Source organism: Octopus bimaculoides, chromosome 2 (assembly GCF_001194135.2).
Source record: "Octopus bimaculoides isolate UCB-OBI-ISO-001 chromosome 2, ASM119413v2, whole genome shotgun sequence".
NCBI classification, from domain to species: domain Eukaryota; kingdom Metazoa; phylum Mollusca; class Cephalopoda; order Octopoda; family Octopodidae; genus Octopus; species Octopus bimaculoides.
Genome location: NC_068982.1, coordinates 137234146 through 137248302, shown reverse-complemented (window position 1 = coordinate 137248302; position 14157 = coordinate 137234146). Strand labels below are relative to the sequence as shown.

The window sequence follows — 14157 nt, the reverse complement described above, 5'->3', positions numbered from 1 at the left end:
ACACACACACACACACATATATATATGTATACATACGGAGTGTTTCTTTTTGACTCCAGGTGTGTTGTGCTTAAAAATGTGTTTATATTCTTGAATGTGATAAAGTGTAGAATTGAATTATTATCTTGCTTCCAGCTTCAGTGTTGCTGCCAGGATTTGAAAAATAGGGCAGATTTTCCCTCCTTATTTTGTGATTTTGGGGGGATTTTTGAAAAACAAGGGAGAATCCGTGTCAGTGTTTAGTGAACAAATTAAACACACTACCCAGCAGTGGCTAAAACATGAACCGATCAAGTTAATGTATGAACATTCTTTTTATATGTCTGTTTCCTTTTGCACAATATTAAAACAATGGCTAAAATTTTCTGAAGCAACACCCCCACTAATTTTATCTACGAGCCGCCATTGATCATTTGAAAGATAAAGAGAGCAAGTGTATGTATCATACTCAGCAAAAGGTTCATCTACAATATAGCTATACAAAACCTTTGTTTCGTTTACCATACATAGCATTTAAAACAATAACATGTTGGGGTACTGCAAACCCCCACTAGCAAATATTCAGACAAATAAAGAGGAAATTGTGATACTCAGTCAATAAAAATATTTTAGTTCCATTACAAATTGTGTTATCAATTCTGAATGATTTAATTTGTAATTTACTGAGATTTGTTATAGGGCTAAGCGACCGGATGCCTTAGATTTGTTAAAACTGAACAACAATCAATATCATTCCGGCATTTCACTGAAAGTACTTACATCAACGATTTATGTAAATGTCAGAACTACTAGACAACAACAAAGTCTGTTTTTCATTGTTTTGTTTTTCTGTTTGTATGTTGGCATCATTTGAAAGGTAAGAGAGCAAGAGTGTGTATGAATTTATCTAGAGACCAGTGAGGATTGGTTCAGGAAACTCACTGGAATCATTATGTAAAGGGACATTCAGTCATCCTGTGCTGTTAATCATCAGCTCTTGGTATTTCTTTTTAATTCCTTTCTTTCTATTTCCATTAAATTTATATTTGTTCATCTTCTAGATATGTGTCACTCAAGACCCGTGGAAAATTGCCAGCATCATTCCCCTGTTCAAAAAGGGTGATTGTACATCACCTGTCAACTATTGTCCAGTCAGTCTTATTAGCTGCACCACCAAACTGATGGAGTTCTGCATCAGAGAAACATTCTGGAACTTCAAGAACTCTCACAGCTTTATTCAACCATCACAATTTGGATTTATCTCTAACTCCACCTGCTGTATCCAACTCATTGAGTTTCTTGAGGACATCGTCCGAATTACTGATAGTAGTTCATGGGTGGGTCTTATCTATTTTGACTTTGCTAAAGCTTTCAATTGTGTGTCACACAAATAACTCATGGCAAAACTGTCTGCAATAGGTGTGAAAAATGATCTCTACAACTGGTTGAAATCCTTCATTCTAAATCGAAAAGAGATAGTCACGGTTCTAGGACATCATTCTCACCCTATGAGATGATATCTGGTATAACACAAGGATCCGTTCTTGGACCCCTGTTGTTTGTTGCATACATTAATGACACAGGTGCCAACTTGAAGAATGTTAGTGTTGAAATACACATACCATCAAGTTGTACCTTTAGATAAAAAGAACAGATCCTATATGCAATAGATCTTTCCTGCAATCAGACCTGGACACAATGCAGCAATGAATTACTGACTAGCAACTGAAGTTGACTGCGGTCAAGGGCATCACCATGTATTTTGGGAGGAAAAACCCAGCTTTTACATATTCCCTCAACACCACCAATGTTAAGAAGTCTGTAAGGGAACATGACCTGGGTATTATTGTCAAGAAGGCTGAAGGTGTCTTAGCATCTCTCAGTGAGACCTTTGTCAACTAATCTCCATCTATTTAAAGCTGTATCTGACTCTGGTACGTCCACACTTAGAATTTGCATTACCAGTCTGGAACCCCTAACTTGCTCAGCATATCAATATCCTGGAAGCTGTTCAGAAATGTGCAACCAGACAAATACCTGCCATCAGGCATCTACCATACTCAGAACATATTGCTTCTCTGGGCGTGGACACATTAAAGCTCTGACATCTGACAACAGACTTGGTAGACATCAAAAAGATTATTCATCATCTTTCTTATTTCTTTATTGCCCACAAGGGGCTAAACATAGAGGGAACAAACAAGGACAGACAAAGGGATTAAGTTGATTACATCGACCCCAGTGCGTAACTGGTACTTAATTTATCAACCCCGAAAGGGTGAAAGGCAAAGTCAACCTCGGCGGAATTTGAACTCAGAACGTAACGGCAGATGAATTACCGCTAAGCATTTTGCCTGGCGTGCTAACGTTTCTGCCAGCTCGCCGCCCTTGTTTATTCTGCATCTTTCCAACAACAACCTCAGGCACTTTTTGGAATTCCATATGTCTAACACTCATGGACATGCTTACAATATCAAAAAAGCACCTATGACTTTCAGAAATATTTTTCCATGCACAGAATTGCTGAAGCACAAAATAAACTATTCACATCAGATTTTAGCTGTCAAGATAACACACCTTTCATGCTTTCTGAAATTAACCAATAGTACACCTGATGCCCCCTCTCCACCATTTTCCTTTTTTTTTTTTCTTTTGTTAAGATTTATTCACTGTTCCCTTTCTGTACATATTCTGTATACTGTTCACGCAGTTTTGTTTACCTTTTCTGCTGAGTTATAGTGCACCTGAGCACTGTATACAATAAGTTCATTATATATTATATCCATATAATTTTGAGGAATGAATGTAGTTGATAAAAATCAATCCCTTCTACATGACTGGTACTTTATTGACTCTAGAGAGAAGAGCTATAAATTTGACCATGGCAAAATTTGAAGAAATCTTACTGTAACTGGCTTTATGTCTGTCCATGACCTTTTTATGGCCAAACAACTGATCACATTTGCACAAAACTTGGCAGTCTTACTAAGGACGTCTCAAGAATGGCTCATATCATGTTTAAAAAATTTTATTGGAAAGACTTGCTACACTGCTTCGATTCGTACGAAACTAAGGAAGCCATTTCCGTATACATTCATAAAAACAAATTAAATGGAAATCGGCCACAGTAAGAAAACAGAAACTAAGACCTAAATGGCATTTATGAAAGTTCAAACAGTACTTTCAGTTCTTTCATTATTATCTCTACAATGGTTTTGGTGTTGATGGGGTGTGCGACACACAGAGACATAGATAGAGAGAGAAAGACAGAGACAGAAGAAAACACATAGACACACAGAAACAGAGAAAAGGACACACTGAGTGTGTGCATTTTCTTTTACTCCATCAACACGTTGATGGAGTGTATGAAACAGGTGTGTGACAGAGTGAGAGAGAGAGACATACAGTGAAAGAGAGAGAGAGAGAGAGAGAGAGAGAGAGAGTGAGAGAGAGAGAGTGAGAGAGAGAGAGAGACATACAGTGAAAGAGAGAGAGACATACAGTGAAAAAGAGAGAGACATACAGTGAAAAAGAGAGAGAGACATACAGTGAAAGAGAGAGAGAAAAACACAGAGACAGAAAGAGAGAAAAAAGACAGTGTGTGTGTGAGTCTTTTTTAATCCCATCATCACACTTCCTCTAAAACTACGTCAATTTGGTACAACACCCACAACAAAAAAATAAATAAATAAAAACAATAATGTTAATGACTACATAATTAACAACTTCCCAGGAGAAAGTCAACAATATCTAAGTTTGGACACCTATAGTCAATGGAAATTATCACCAGTATCCAGAAGATTTCCTTAACAAATTGAATCCATCAGGACTATCTATGCATAGGATCTCATTGAAAAAGGACTGTCCTATAATGCTCCTATGAAATTTTGACCCTGCCTATGGACATTGCAACAGAACAAGAGACACCATCACGCAATTCAATTCTCATGTCATCGAGGCAGTGATAGTGATTAGCCCCTCACAGTGGTAAGCACCTGTTCATACCTCGGATATCACTGGTATCCTCCGACAACCAGTTTCCCTTCCAATTATGATGCAGATAGTTTCCCATCAAACTAGCCTTCTCATTCACAGCTACCAAGTCTCAGAGCCAGACTTTAAATCGTGTTGGTGTGTATCTGCCTGCTCCAATGTTTGCACATGGCCAGTTGTATGTCACTATGAGCAGAGCAACAGACTCAGCTAATTTGAAAATTAGTGTAGATCAAAAATCAAAACCAACCGTTATTTATATTTTGTTACATTTCCCATGCCATATTTCAGTATACATTCATACTTAAAGTTGTTATTATTTTCCACCCTCCTTTCATTTCTTACCATAGATGGGTCAGTTTGCTCGTGTAAATAAATGTGCTAAAGTATTTTTGCCATTCAGTATAAATTCTGCCAGCTACTGTTCTGTTTGTGGAGGTACAATGGCCCAGTGATTAGGGCAGCGGACTCGCAGTCATAGGATCGTGGTTTCGATTCCCAGACCGGGCGTTGTGAGTGTTTATTGAGTAAAAACACCTAAAAAGCTCCATGAGGCTCCAGCAGGGGGTGGTAGCAAACCCTGTTGTATTCTTTCACCACAACATTCTCTCACTCTTTCTCCCTGTTTCTGTGGAGTGCTCACCCACTTGCACGTTAATTTCACAAGCAGGCTGTTCCGTTGATCAGATCAACTGGAACCCTCGTCATCGTAACCAACGGAGTGCCAACCAACTGTTCTGTTCATCTTTAACATACTAAGTAGGGGGCTCCATATACTTTGTCATTCATTAAGAACATCTAAAATATCCTGTACTTGATTTTAGATGATTTTTCTCATCACAAATTGATTATTATTATTCATTTATTATTGGTTTTTTTTTTCCATATATTAACCTTAAATTAGAGCTGATTTTTATTTATAGGCATCCAACTGTAGAAATTGTGTCAAAGCAGATATTGGAGCATGACCCAGTTCTCTAACCTGTCAGATCCTGCTAAACCCTTCAATCCACATCAATATGGAAGACAGACATTCAATGATAACGATTATGATGAACTCAATGCAGAACTGAATTTTTACTTTTGAATTATCAGTATTATTGTTTATTTCAAAATAAATGTATTCAATATTTAGAAATCACATTTTTGACATCCTAAATAAAAGCTAAAGTATCAATTTAAAAACTAATTTTTCTATGTTAACATGAGTGACATACATTCCCAAAATTTGTATATTGTATGGTATTAGGACAACTGGTTGTTCTTTAGCCCCCATCTCAATCCTAATCAAGCAGTTTTACTGCTACTTCTAGCACATGGAGCAGCCATGTGGAGACTTAGATGTTAGCTCCAAAGGCAATTGGTTTTTTTGGTTAGGTGCTTTTGCTAATATTAAGAACTCAATCATGGAAAGTGGAATATATTTGCCAGCCAGATAAACAGAGGTAACAGAGTTATCTACTGTTGAAGGGACACAACACAATGACTATAGTTATAAAGTTCAAATCAACAACTACAACTTTGTATGTGTGGCAACTATGAGGAACAGTAAGACAAATAGACTGGCAGATTTAAAAGAGACAGTGACAGACTTTTAGGCCTTAAAAAGATAAATTAAAGAATATTTTATTTGTTCATGGTTGCACTAGAATCTTGATACTGTACTAAATAACCTCCCCCACCAAGAGAAAGAAGAGAGGGTATGTGAATTACACAACCAAATGCCAACCTAATTAACCATCTTTGAGCACCAGGTGGTAACAACCAGAACGACTGACCTATAAAGATAAATTATATTTACAATCCTGAATCTTAGATATACTGGCCAACAACACTGCTCCAAACTAGTTGTAGTGGGACCATGTCAGTGTCTAGGTCATGGTAGGTTGCATTAAGATGCCAACACCAAATAAGAAGTACTTAATGCATATCTTCTACACTGTAACTATTTCTATTTTCAACACAGTCTCAGATAAAATCACTTGCCGGGCAAGTACCTCTGAAACAGAACGATAGATTTAAAGAATTCAGACATTCATTTTTCTCAGCTAGGCTCGGGTTAACGAATTTATGATAGCTGAAATGTCAGACATGAATGGTGAAAATAGCTGGTATGCTTTTAATTTCTAACAAATCAGAAATACTCGTGTAACAAGTTATACTGTTAAATTACAAGAGAGCTTCAATCATCAGAATGCAGAAGACAGGGGAATCCTCTATGTCTATCAGTGAAATTCCTCCTTCATTCATACTAGGATTTACACATTCAAAACTTTATATTATTACCTAAGATGCCATTTTTATTCTAAATAATAGCAACAAAAATAAAAATACTTTTCACATGAATAACAAAATAAACTAACAAAAAACTTGTTAAACAAAAGTTACTTCTAATCAAGAGATATTTTTCCTTATTTCTAGATATACTTTTGTTAATGAACAGAACAGAGAAGGCAACATTTGGAATAACAAAGCTTAAAAATAAACAGGAAAAATTATTTATCTAAATATAGGTTTACTTACTGGGATTTGGTTGAAGTAAAGTCTCTGAGGAACGAAGCAGTTTTTCTGTCCATTGTCTTGTTTTCTCAGACCGTTGAAGTAAATTCTCAAAATGAGCATCTAATTCAGTCTTTTCTGCCTGACCAAGCTTTTCTTCAGTGTACTGAGAATAGAAACGGATAAAATGTTAATCCCAAAAGTGAAGGAATCATAAAATGTCATACAAATAAGCATAAACATATGTTATTCAGAAGTGGTTTTATTGATATAATAAACTCTCTGAAGAAAGAGAAACATTTGAAAAGGTATCATTTCTATAACTAAATGAATAATATAGACAGAAATAGAATCTATTTCAGTCTTTGTTAAATTTAGAACTAATACCCCTCCTCCCCATCATCCCTACTGTCGCCATAATTATCTTTACATCTCTTTTATGATGGTATGGGTTGGACTGGACTTTTATCGGAAGTGTTTTACAATCAGGTGCTCTTCCTGATGCCAACAATTTTAGTTGCTTCTCATAACACACTTAAGATACAGTATAATTGGTCTAAAAACTGGGAAACAGCTAACACAAATAACTGAAAAATTACTTAAAAAAAAACAAAACTGTAAATTAAAACAATCTTTGATATCTTAGTAGAAGTTGATGACACTTTATTTAAAATGACTGGAAGCTGAAGTGTTTCAGATTTTGGAATGGTTGTATATTTGCGACTACAAAGTGGAACAACTTCGAGATGAGATGTAAGCCTAAACATATTATCCTTTTAAATATCATAATAGGGACTGGCATGGCTGGGTTGTTAAGAAGTTCACTTCACAGCCACAGGAGTAAGTGTCTTCTACACTAGTTTTGAGTCAACCAATACCTTGAAAGTAAATTTAGAAACTGTAGGAAGCTGGTTGAATATATGCAAATGTAGATAATTCTTGTTGACATAATGACCAGTTGCTCTGTACTTTCAAAGGTCCCTGGAGGTCTATTACTTGAGGACCTCCTGACAGGTAAAGGTTGACAACAAATCCTGCCTGAAAAAGCACCCAGTTCAACAAATGCTAGCATAGAAAATTGTACATTAGCTGACTGAATGAATATAGTTTAACAAATATGTCATGAATACTTCGAAAATATCCAATAACTTTTGTATACATCTATAAACAAGTGATCATAAGCAATGGATTATAAGCAGTGAAATTCATATTTAATGTAAAAATAATCCAGTCTTATGATAAATTGTTGCTTATTATATAATTATCAGCTCATTAAGGTGTCATATGTTCACTCTGATGCTGATGAATCTACTACAGTCAACATGTAATCAAGATCATTATATTTTGCTCCAAGCAACATTTTGTTTTCCTTTTACATTAACTTCCATCTCTCATTTTTAACTCAGAGTAGAGCACAAAACATGAGATAAGGAATGCACTAGTCAAAGTGTTGCTTTGACAGTTACTGACACTACAAAAAACATTGACATAACTTGACTGGGTAAGCCCATCCTAAGTGGCTTCTCCCATCTCCGAGAGCTGAGATTCTGATATGTGATCCCACAACAACCATATATTCTCTAGGAATCTTTCACACACTCTAGAATTATTCATTTGTTGTACTTTCTCATTCACAAAACTTTTCTCATTCATATATTTCAGGTAAAGTACTATCAACATACACCAATTCAACTAGTTTTATGGTGTATTTTCACTACAGATTAGCTTTGAAAACTTACAATTCCTCTCATTGTTTTAATTTAGATGGAGTAAATTTCAAAAAAAAATTATTTATAAAAATAACAGTACCCCCTGACTGGCCCCTGTGCCAATGGCACATAAAAGGTACTACCCGAACATGATCGATGCCAGGCGTGCCTGACTGGCTCCTATGCCGGTGGCACGTAAAAAGCACCCACTACATTCTCGGAGTGGTTGGCATTAGGAAGGGCATCCAGCTGTAGAAACACTGCCAGATTAGATTGGAGCCTGGTGCAGCCACTGGCTCTCCAGACCTCAGTCAAACTGTCCAGCCCATGCTAGCATGGAATGTGGACGTTAAACGATGATGATGATGAACAGAAGATCTGAAGGCCTTAAACGGTCTGTAATATATTCTACATGAAAACTTATTTTATAACCATTTCAGTTACAGAAAATATGGGATGGGTATGTATTTACTCATATGAGATCTTTCCTTTTGAATTTTAAATGATGATGATGAATAATGATTAATAATCATAGATAATAACAGCAAACTCTCAAACAGGCACAAGGCTAGAAATTTGGGGAAAGGAATAGTCAGCAATTTTGAAAGAAGTGGGTCAATCAATTACATTAACAAACCTGAGTACCCGACTGACATTTTATTTTATTGACCCCAAATGCATGAAAGGCAAAGGTGACTTTAGCAGGATTTGAACTCATTATGTAAAGAGTCAGCAGATATAACAAAATAGTTTGTCTGATTCTCTACAAATTCTGCCAACCCACCACTCAATAACAATAATAATTCAAGTGCTGGGCTTCCTGGAGGCAAGGCGGCTGAGTTCCTTTCGAGCACTGGTTCTCACGGAAGCAAAGTGGTTGAGGTCCTTTTGAGCATTGAGCCTCATGGAGGCAAAGTGGCTGAGTTTCTTTCAAGCATTGGGCCTCGCAGAGGCATAGCGGCTTAGTTCCTTTCAAGCATTGAGCCTAATGGAGGCAATGACTGAGACCTTTGACATTATGTCATACTTGAGAAGAAGACCCATCAAGCTGAGCAAAATCGCAGTCATGGCTGATACCGGTGTTATGCAAATGGCACCCATGCCGGTGGCACATAAAATCACCCATTACACTCCTGGAGTGGTTGGCGTTAGGAAGGGCATCCAGCCATAGAAAACCATGCCAAATCATACTGGAGTCTGGTGCAGCCTTCTAGCTTACCAGCCCTGGTCAAACTGTCCAACCCATGTCAGCATGGACAACAGACGTTAAATGATGATGACGTTCCTACTTTTTAAATAAAAACTGTTTCCAACAATCCTCTCTACTTAGGCACAAGGCCTGAAATTTTGGGGGAAGGGTAAGTCAATTATATCAACCTCAGTGCTTAACTTCGGAACTGTGCCATAGGGCTCTCCAGATGTGCCACCCAGGAAGTGCCACCCTCGGAACTGTGCCATTCCTGGTGGAATTTGAACTCAGAACATAAAGATGTAAGAAATGCTGCTCAGGATTTTGTCTGGCATGCTAATGATTCTGCCAGCTCACTGCCTTCACAATTGGTTCTAATAGAAATATTTCTAAAAATATTTCTCATATTACGGAAAAAAAAAAAAATTTAATAAATAAAGTTGTTAAATTCCAGCTAGAACTAAATTTAAGTTTTTCTTTAAAGTATTAAAATAAAATATACTTTTAAATTTATGGACATAAGTAGAGATCCTGGAAAAGTGAATCCTGCCATTGACACTGTGTTGAAACATTATCAGAAACACTTATGTCTCAGTTGCTTTTGTCTAACTGAATAGAACAATAACACACTGATTATACCTCAATGATGACAACACCCACAGCATTGTGATTAAATGACTAGTGTGCTTTGTTAGCTTACAGTGCTGAGTTCAAATTATTTTTGGATCATCATTTTATGTCCTCTTTTCAAAGCTGGCATGGTTTGAACAGGTCATCACAATCCCAAGTCATTTCTTACTGGGAGCTACTGCTGCCATAGACCGGTGTCATTTGATTTGGTTTCTGACTGATTGTCAAAGGGCTACATGGCAGCTCATATTTCAGAAGAGGTGGGGGTAATTGGGATGGAGTAGAGAAAAAAATATAAACAGAGGTAATAAGGTGTCTGTGTGGCTCCTCAGAGTATGAGGTGAGTAGAAGTGAATGGGGACAAAAGAACTGGGTGTGTGGATAAGAAGAGGTTGCAATTTTATCGAATTACCCCTAAATTATTAATTAGTTCCAAAGGAAAGTAAATGAAAAAAGAAAAGAAAAAGGCAGTGTATTTTGTTAGAAATATGTTCGTGAAATTGTTAGCATCTTAATTCAGAGATATAGTTTGGTTTCGAAGAAGCAAAGATGGAAAGAACAATCTTTCTTGGCACTGTTTTTGTTATATTGTGATTGTAAGGCTTCAAGAAAAAAGTAACTGAAATGATTTGAAATCTGTCTCCAAGTGAGGCTCTTATAACAAGAAGCCACTAATGTGTACAATAGCAATGTTTTTACAGTTATTTTTTTTTTTTTATGTTTCATGAAAACCAAACTCAAGATAAATATATACATATCAGTTTGTATCAGCCATAACAGAAAGAAAATTAATTGGAAAAAAATTAGAGAACATACAAATATAAAACAAAATCTACCTTTATTAAAAAAAAAATACACCCAAAACTCATATATTAATTTAAAGCAAATTTTGTAATGTAAAAAGCTTTCTTACATCATGAATATAAATGTAATTTTATTTTGTTCATACCAAAAGGAAAATGCATTTTTCTATCTTCTGTTATATAAAACATTAATATACACATATAACCACTTTGCTTTCATGATTTAAATAAGAGCATAAAATCAAAATAGTAACAAAGATTTTAAGTGTTACACACATACACACACACGTCTGTTTTAAGTGTTTAATATAAGATATTTAAGAAATAACTAAATTGTATAACTGCCATGAATTTCAGTATTGTGGAGTAGTGTTAAATTCTTGCTGGTTTAAATTTTGCCAGCATGTTTTCTAATTCTCAGTTCATCAAACTGCTTCTATTCCACTTTGGTTAATGTCTTCGAGATAGATAAATGACATGTCTAAAATCTTTAATTTTATTAAAAAAATATCATGCTTCATACATATCTGAGAAATCAGTAAATAAAAATGAATGACGTAAATTTTATCTCCATTTATAATTTAACTGTTGACTGAGATAATTTTTGATATTCAAAAACCATCAAGTCTTTAGAATTAACATATCTTCAATGCAGGATTTAAAAGTAAATTAACAAAACACTAAATCAAATTATATAAAAATGTTGATAATATTATACAATATAGTGTTGCTATCTACTGATGGAAACTCCAGCCTTTAAACAGCCCCACATCGACCTACGCAAATGCATAGTACAGCTATTCTCTTTTATCACGGGAATTTGGCTTAAAAAAAGAGAAATGGAAAACACCATGGAAATTGTAGTTGTGACCGATGCCAGTACCACCTGACTGACTCCCATGCTGGTGGCATGCAATAAGCACCATTCATGCATGTGTTGTTGCCAATGTCACCTGACTGGCTCCCCGTGCCTGTGACATGTAAAAAGCACCATCCAAACATGGTTGATGCCAGCTCCGCTGCCCCGACTGGCTCCTATGCCAGTAGCACATAAAAAGCACCCACTACACTCTCGGAGTGGTTGGCGTTAAGAAGGGCATCCAGCTGTAGAAACTCTGCTAGATCAGATTGGAGCCCGGTGTGGCCTCCTAGCTTGCCAATCCTCAGTCAAACCGTCCAACCCATGCCAGCATGGAAAACGGATGTTAAACGATGACAACGATGATGGTGATGACTATGTTAAATGAATCAGTGATAAATGAATAACAGAGCATATAGTAAAATCTGATCTGGCAGAGTTTCTACAGCTGGATGTCCTTCCAAACGCCAACCACTCCAAGAGTATAGTGGGTGCTTTTTACGTGCTACTGGCACGAAGGTTAGTCCGGTGGTACTGGCAACAGCCATGCTCAAATGGTGTTTTTACATGCCACCTGCACAGGAGTCAGTCCAGTTCGCCAGTCCCCAGTCATACCGTCCAACCCATGCTAGCATGGAAAACGGATGTTAAATGATGATGATGATGATAGTAAAAATAGGCGTTGTTCTGAGGTCCCTAAGTTCAGAGAATCGTGGATGGTTGTTGGGGTAGGCTTTTGCAGTCAAAGTAGAATCTTTAACTGACTGCCACATGTTGACCAATTTGTGAAAAGTACAACATGACTTGCATTTAGTGTACCATGTTACCTGGATCAACAATTAATGAATTGCTGTTGAATGCAGATAGTAGTACAACTTTATTAATCACAATTTCCATAACATATTCATAAGAGTGAACTGTAGTCATAAAACTAAAGTAACAGAGCAGTGGAGATCAAATCATGGATGATTAGTAAAAAAATTAAAGAATTATTCAACCAATTAGAAAAAAAAAAAAATTGCACTTTTTATATCCAACTGCTTTCACGTGCTGGATCAATATTTTTTCTTCTTTTATACTTTTAATTACAATTCAACCGTTTTCAAAAATGGTTAATTCTAGGATCATTATCTTTATGATTGCCTGATTTCAATACTTCTGTATGTATGACTAGCAACCTTTTAGATTTGAGTCTCTTTTATTAATTAGTTGCAAACACTACCAAAATAGATAACTTTTATTTGAAACTGCATTAATCTAAACTATAATTTTGTAATTTAGATGACAAAATAACTGCCTTTCTATATAAGTTTCAGCACCGATATGGAAATGATATTAAGAAAATTGTTTTGTGATAACTGGGGTTCCAGGTGTGATTCCACAGCACCTTGGGTGTCTGCTACAACAACTTTAAACTGACCTACACCTTGAGAGTGGAATTTGGTAGATGGAAACTGTTTAGACGTTTGTCACACACAGGGGCAAGTGTGGCTGTGTTGTTAAGAAATTTGCTTCTCAACCACCATATAGTGTTGAGTTCAATTCTACTGAAGGTGGTACCTTGGGCAAGTGTCTTTTACTGCAGCTTTGGACTGACCAAAGCCCTGTGAGTGGATTTGGTAGGCAGAAATTGGAAAAAGTCCATCGTATATATATGTGTATGTGCATGTTTGCACTGCCTTGGCTTGACATCATGTAACTTGCCCTCCATGTCACCAACTCTCACCCATTTTCAAGAAAGGTAATATTTCCCCATGGCCAAACATATTCTGACAGAAAATTGGAAATGGAGGGCATGGAAACGAGGATGTCAAAACAACAATAATGGTAATGATGCTGTAAGTGTGTATGTATACATCTTTTACCAATGTAAATAACTGAAGGATATATATCTACATCAGTAGATTATTTTTTAATACAAAACATGACAGAACATTTCTATTCTGTTGTTACCTGTACCCTATGAGCATAGTGTGCCTGCATGCCCATGCCCAGGTAACTGATACCAATAGACATCATCATCGTCGTTTTACGTCCGCTTTCCATGCTGGCATGGGTTGGACAGTTTGACTGAGGACTGGTGAGCCAGAGGTTCAACCAAGCTCAATCTGATCTTGCCAAGTTTCTACAGCTGGATGCCCTTCCTAACGCCAACCATTCCATGAGTGTAGTGGGTGCTTTTACGTGCCACCGGCACAAAGGCCAGTTAGGTGGTACTGGCAATGACCATGCTCAAAAGGTGTTTTTACATGCTACCTGCACGGGAGCCAGTTTGGCGGCACTGGCAACGACTACGCTTGAATGTTGTTTTTCATGTGCCACGAGTACATGTGCCGGTAAGGCGATACTGGCAATAATCATGCTCGAATGGTGCCTTTCACATGTCACCAGCATGGGAGCCACAGATACTTTTATCCCTTAGTTGGTTACTACAACCGCTAACTCTACTTGCCTATATATATATGTATATATATATATATATATATATATATATAT

At 36.6% G+C, this 14157-nt stretch overlaps 1 protein-coding gene across 4 annotated transcripts in view; it reads right to left on the bottom strand.

Annotated features, from left to right (window-relative positions):
• LOC106869469 (endophilin-B1) overlaps positions 1-14157 on the bottom strand; it is a 164395-nt gene that overhangs the window by 110001 nt on the left and 40237 nt on the right. For all 4 annotated transcript variants that reach the window (XM_052965627.1, XM_052965629.1, XM_052965628.1 and 1 more), the window contains exon 2: positions 6496-6637. In XM_052965627.1, coding sequence (XP_052821587.1) covers positions 6496-6637 — 142 coding nt within the window. The remainder of the gene's footprint in view (positions 1-6495; positions 6638-14157) is intronic.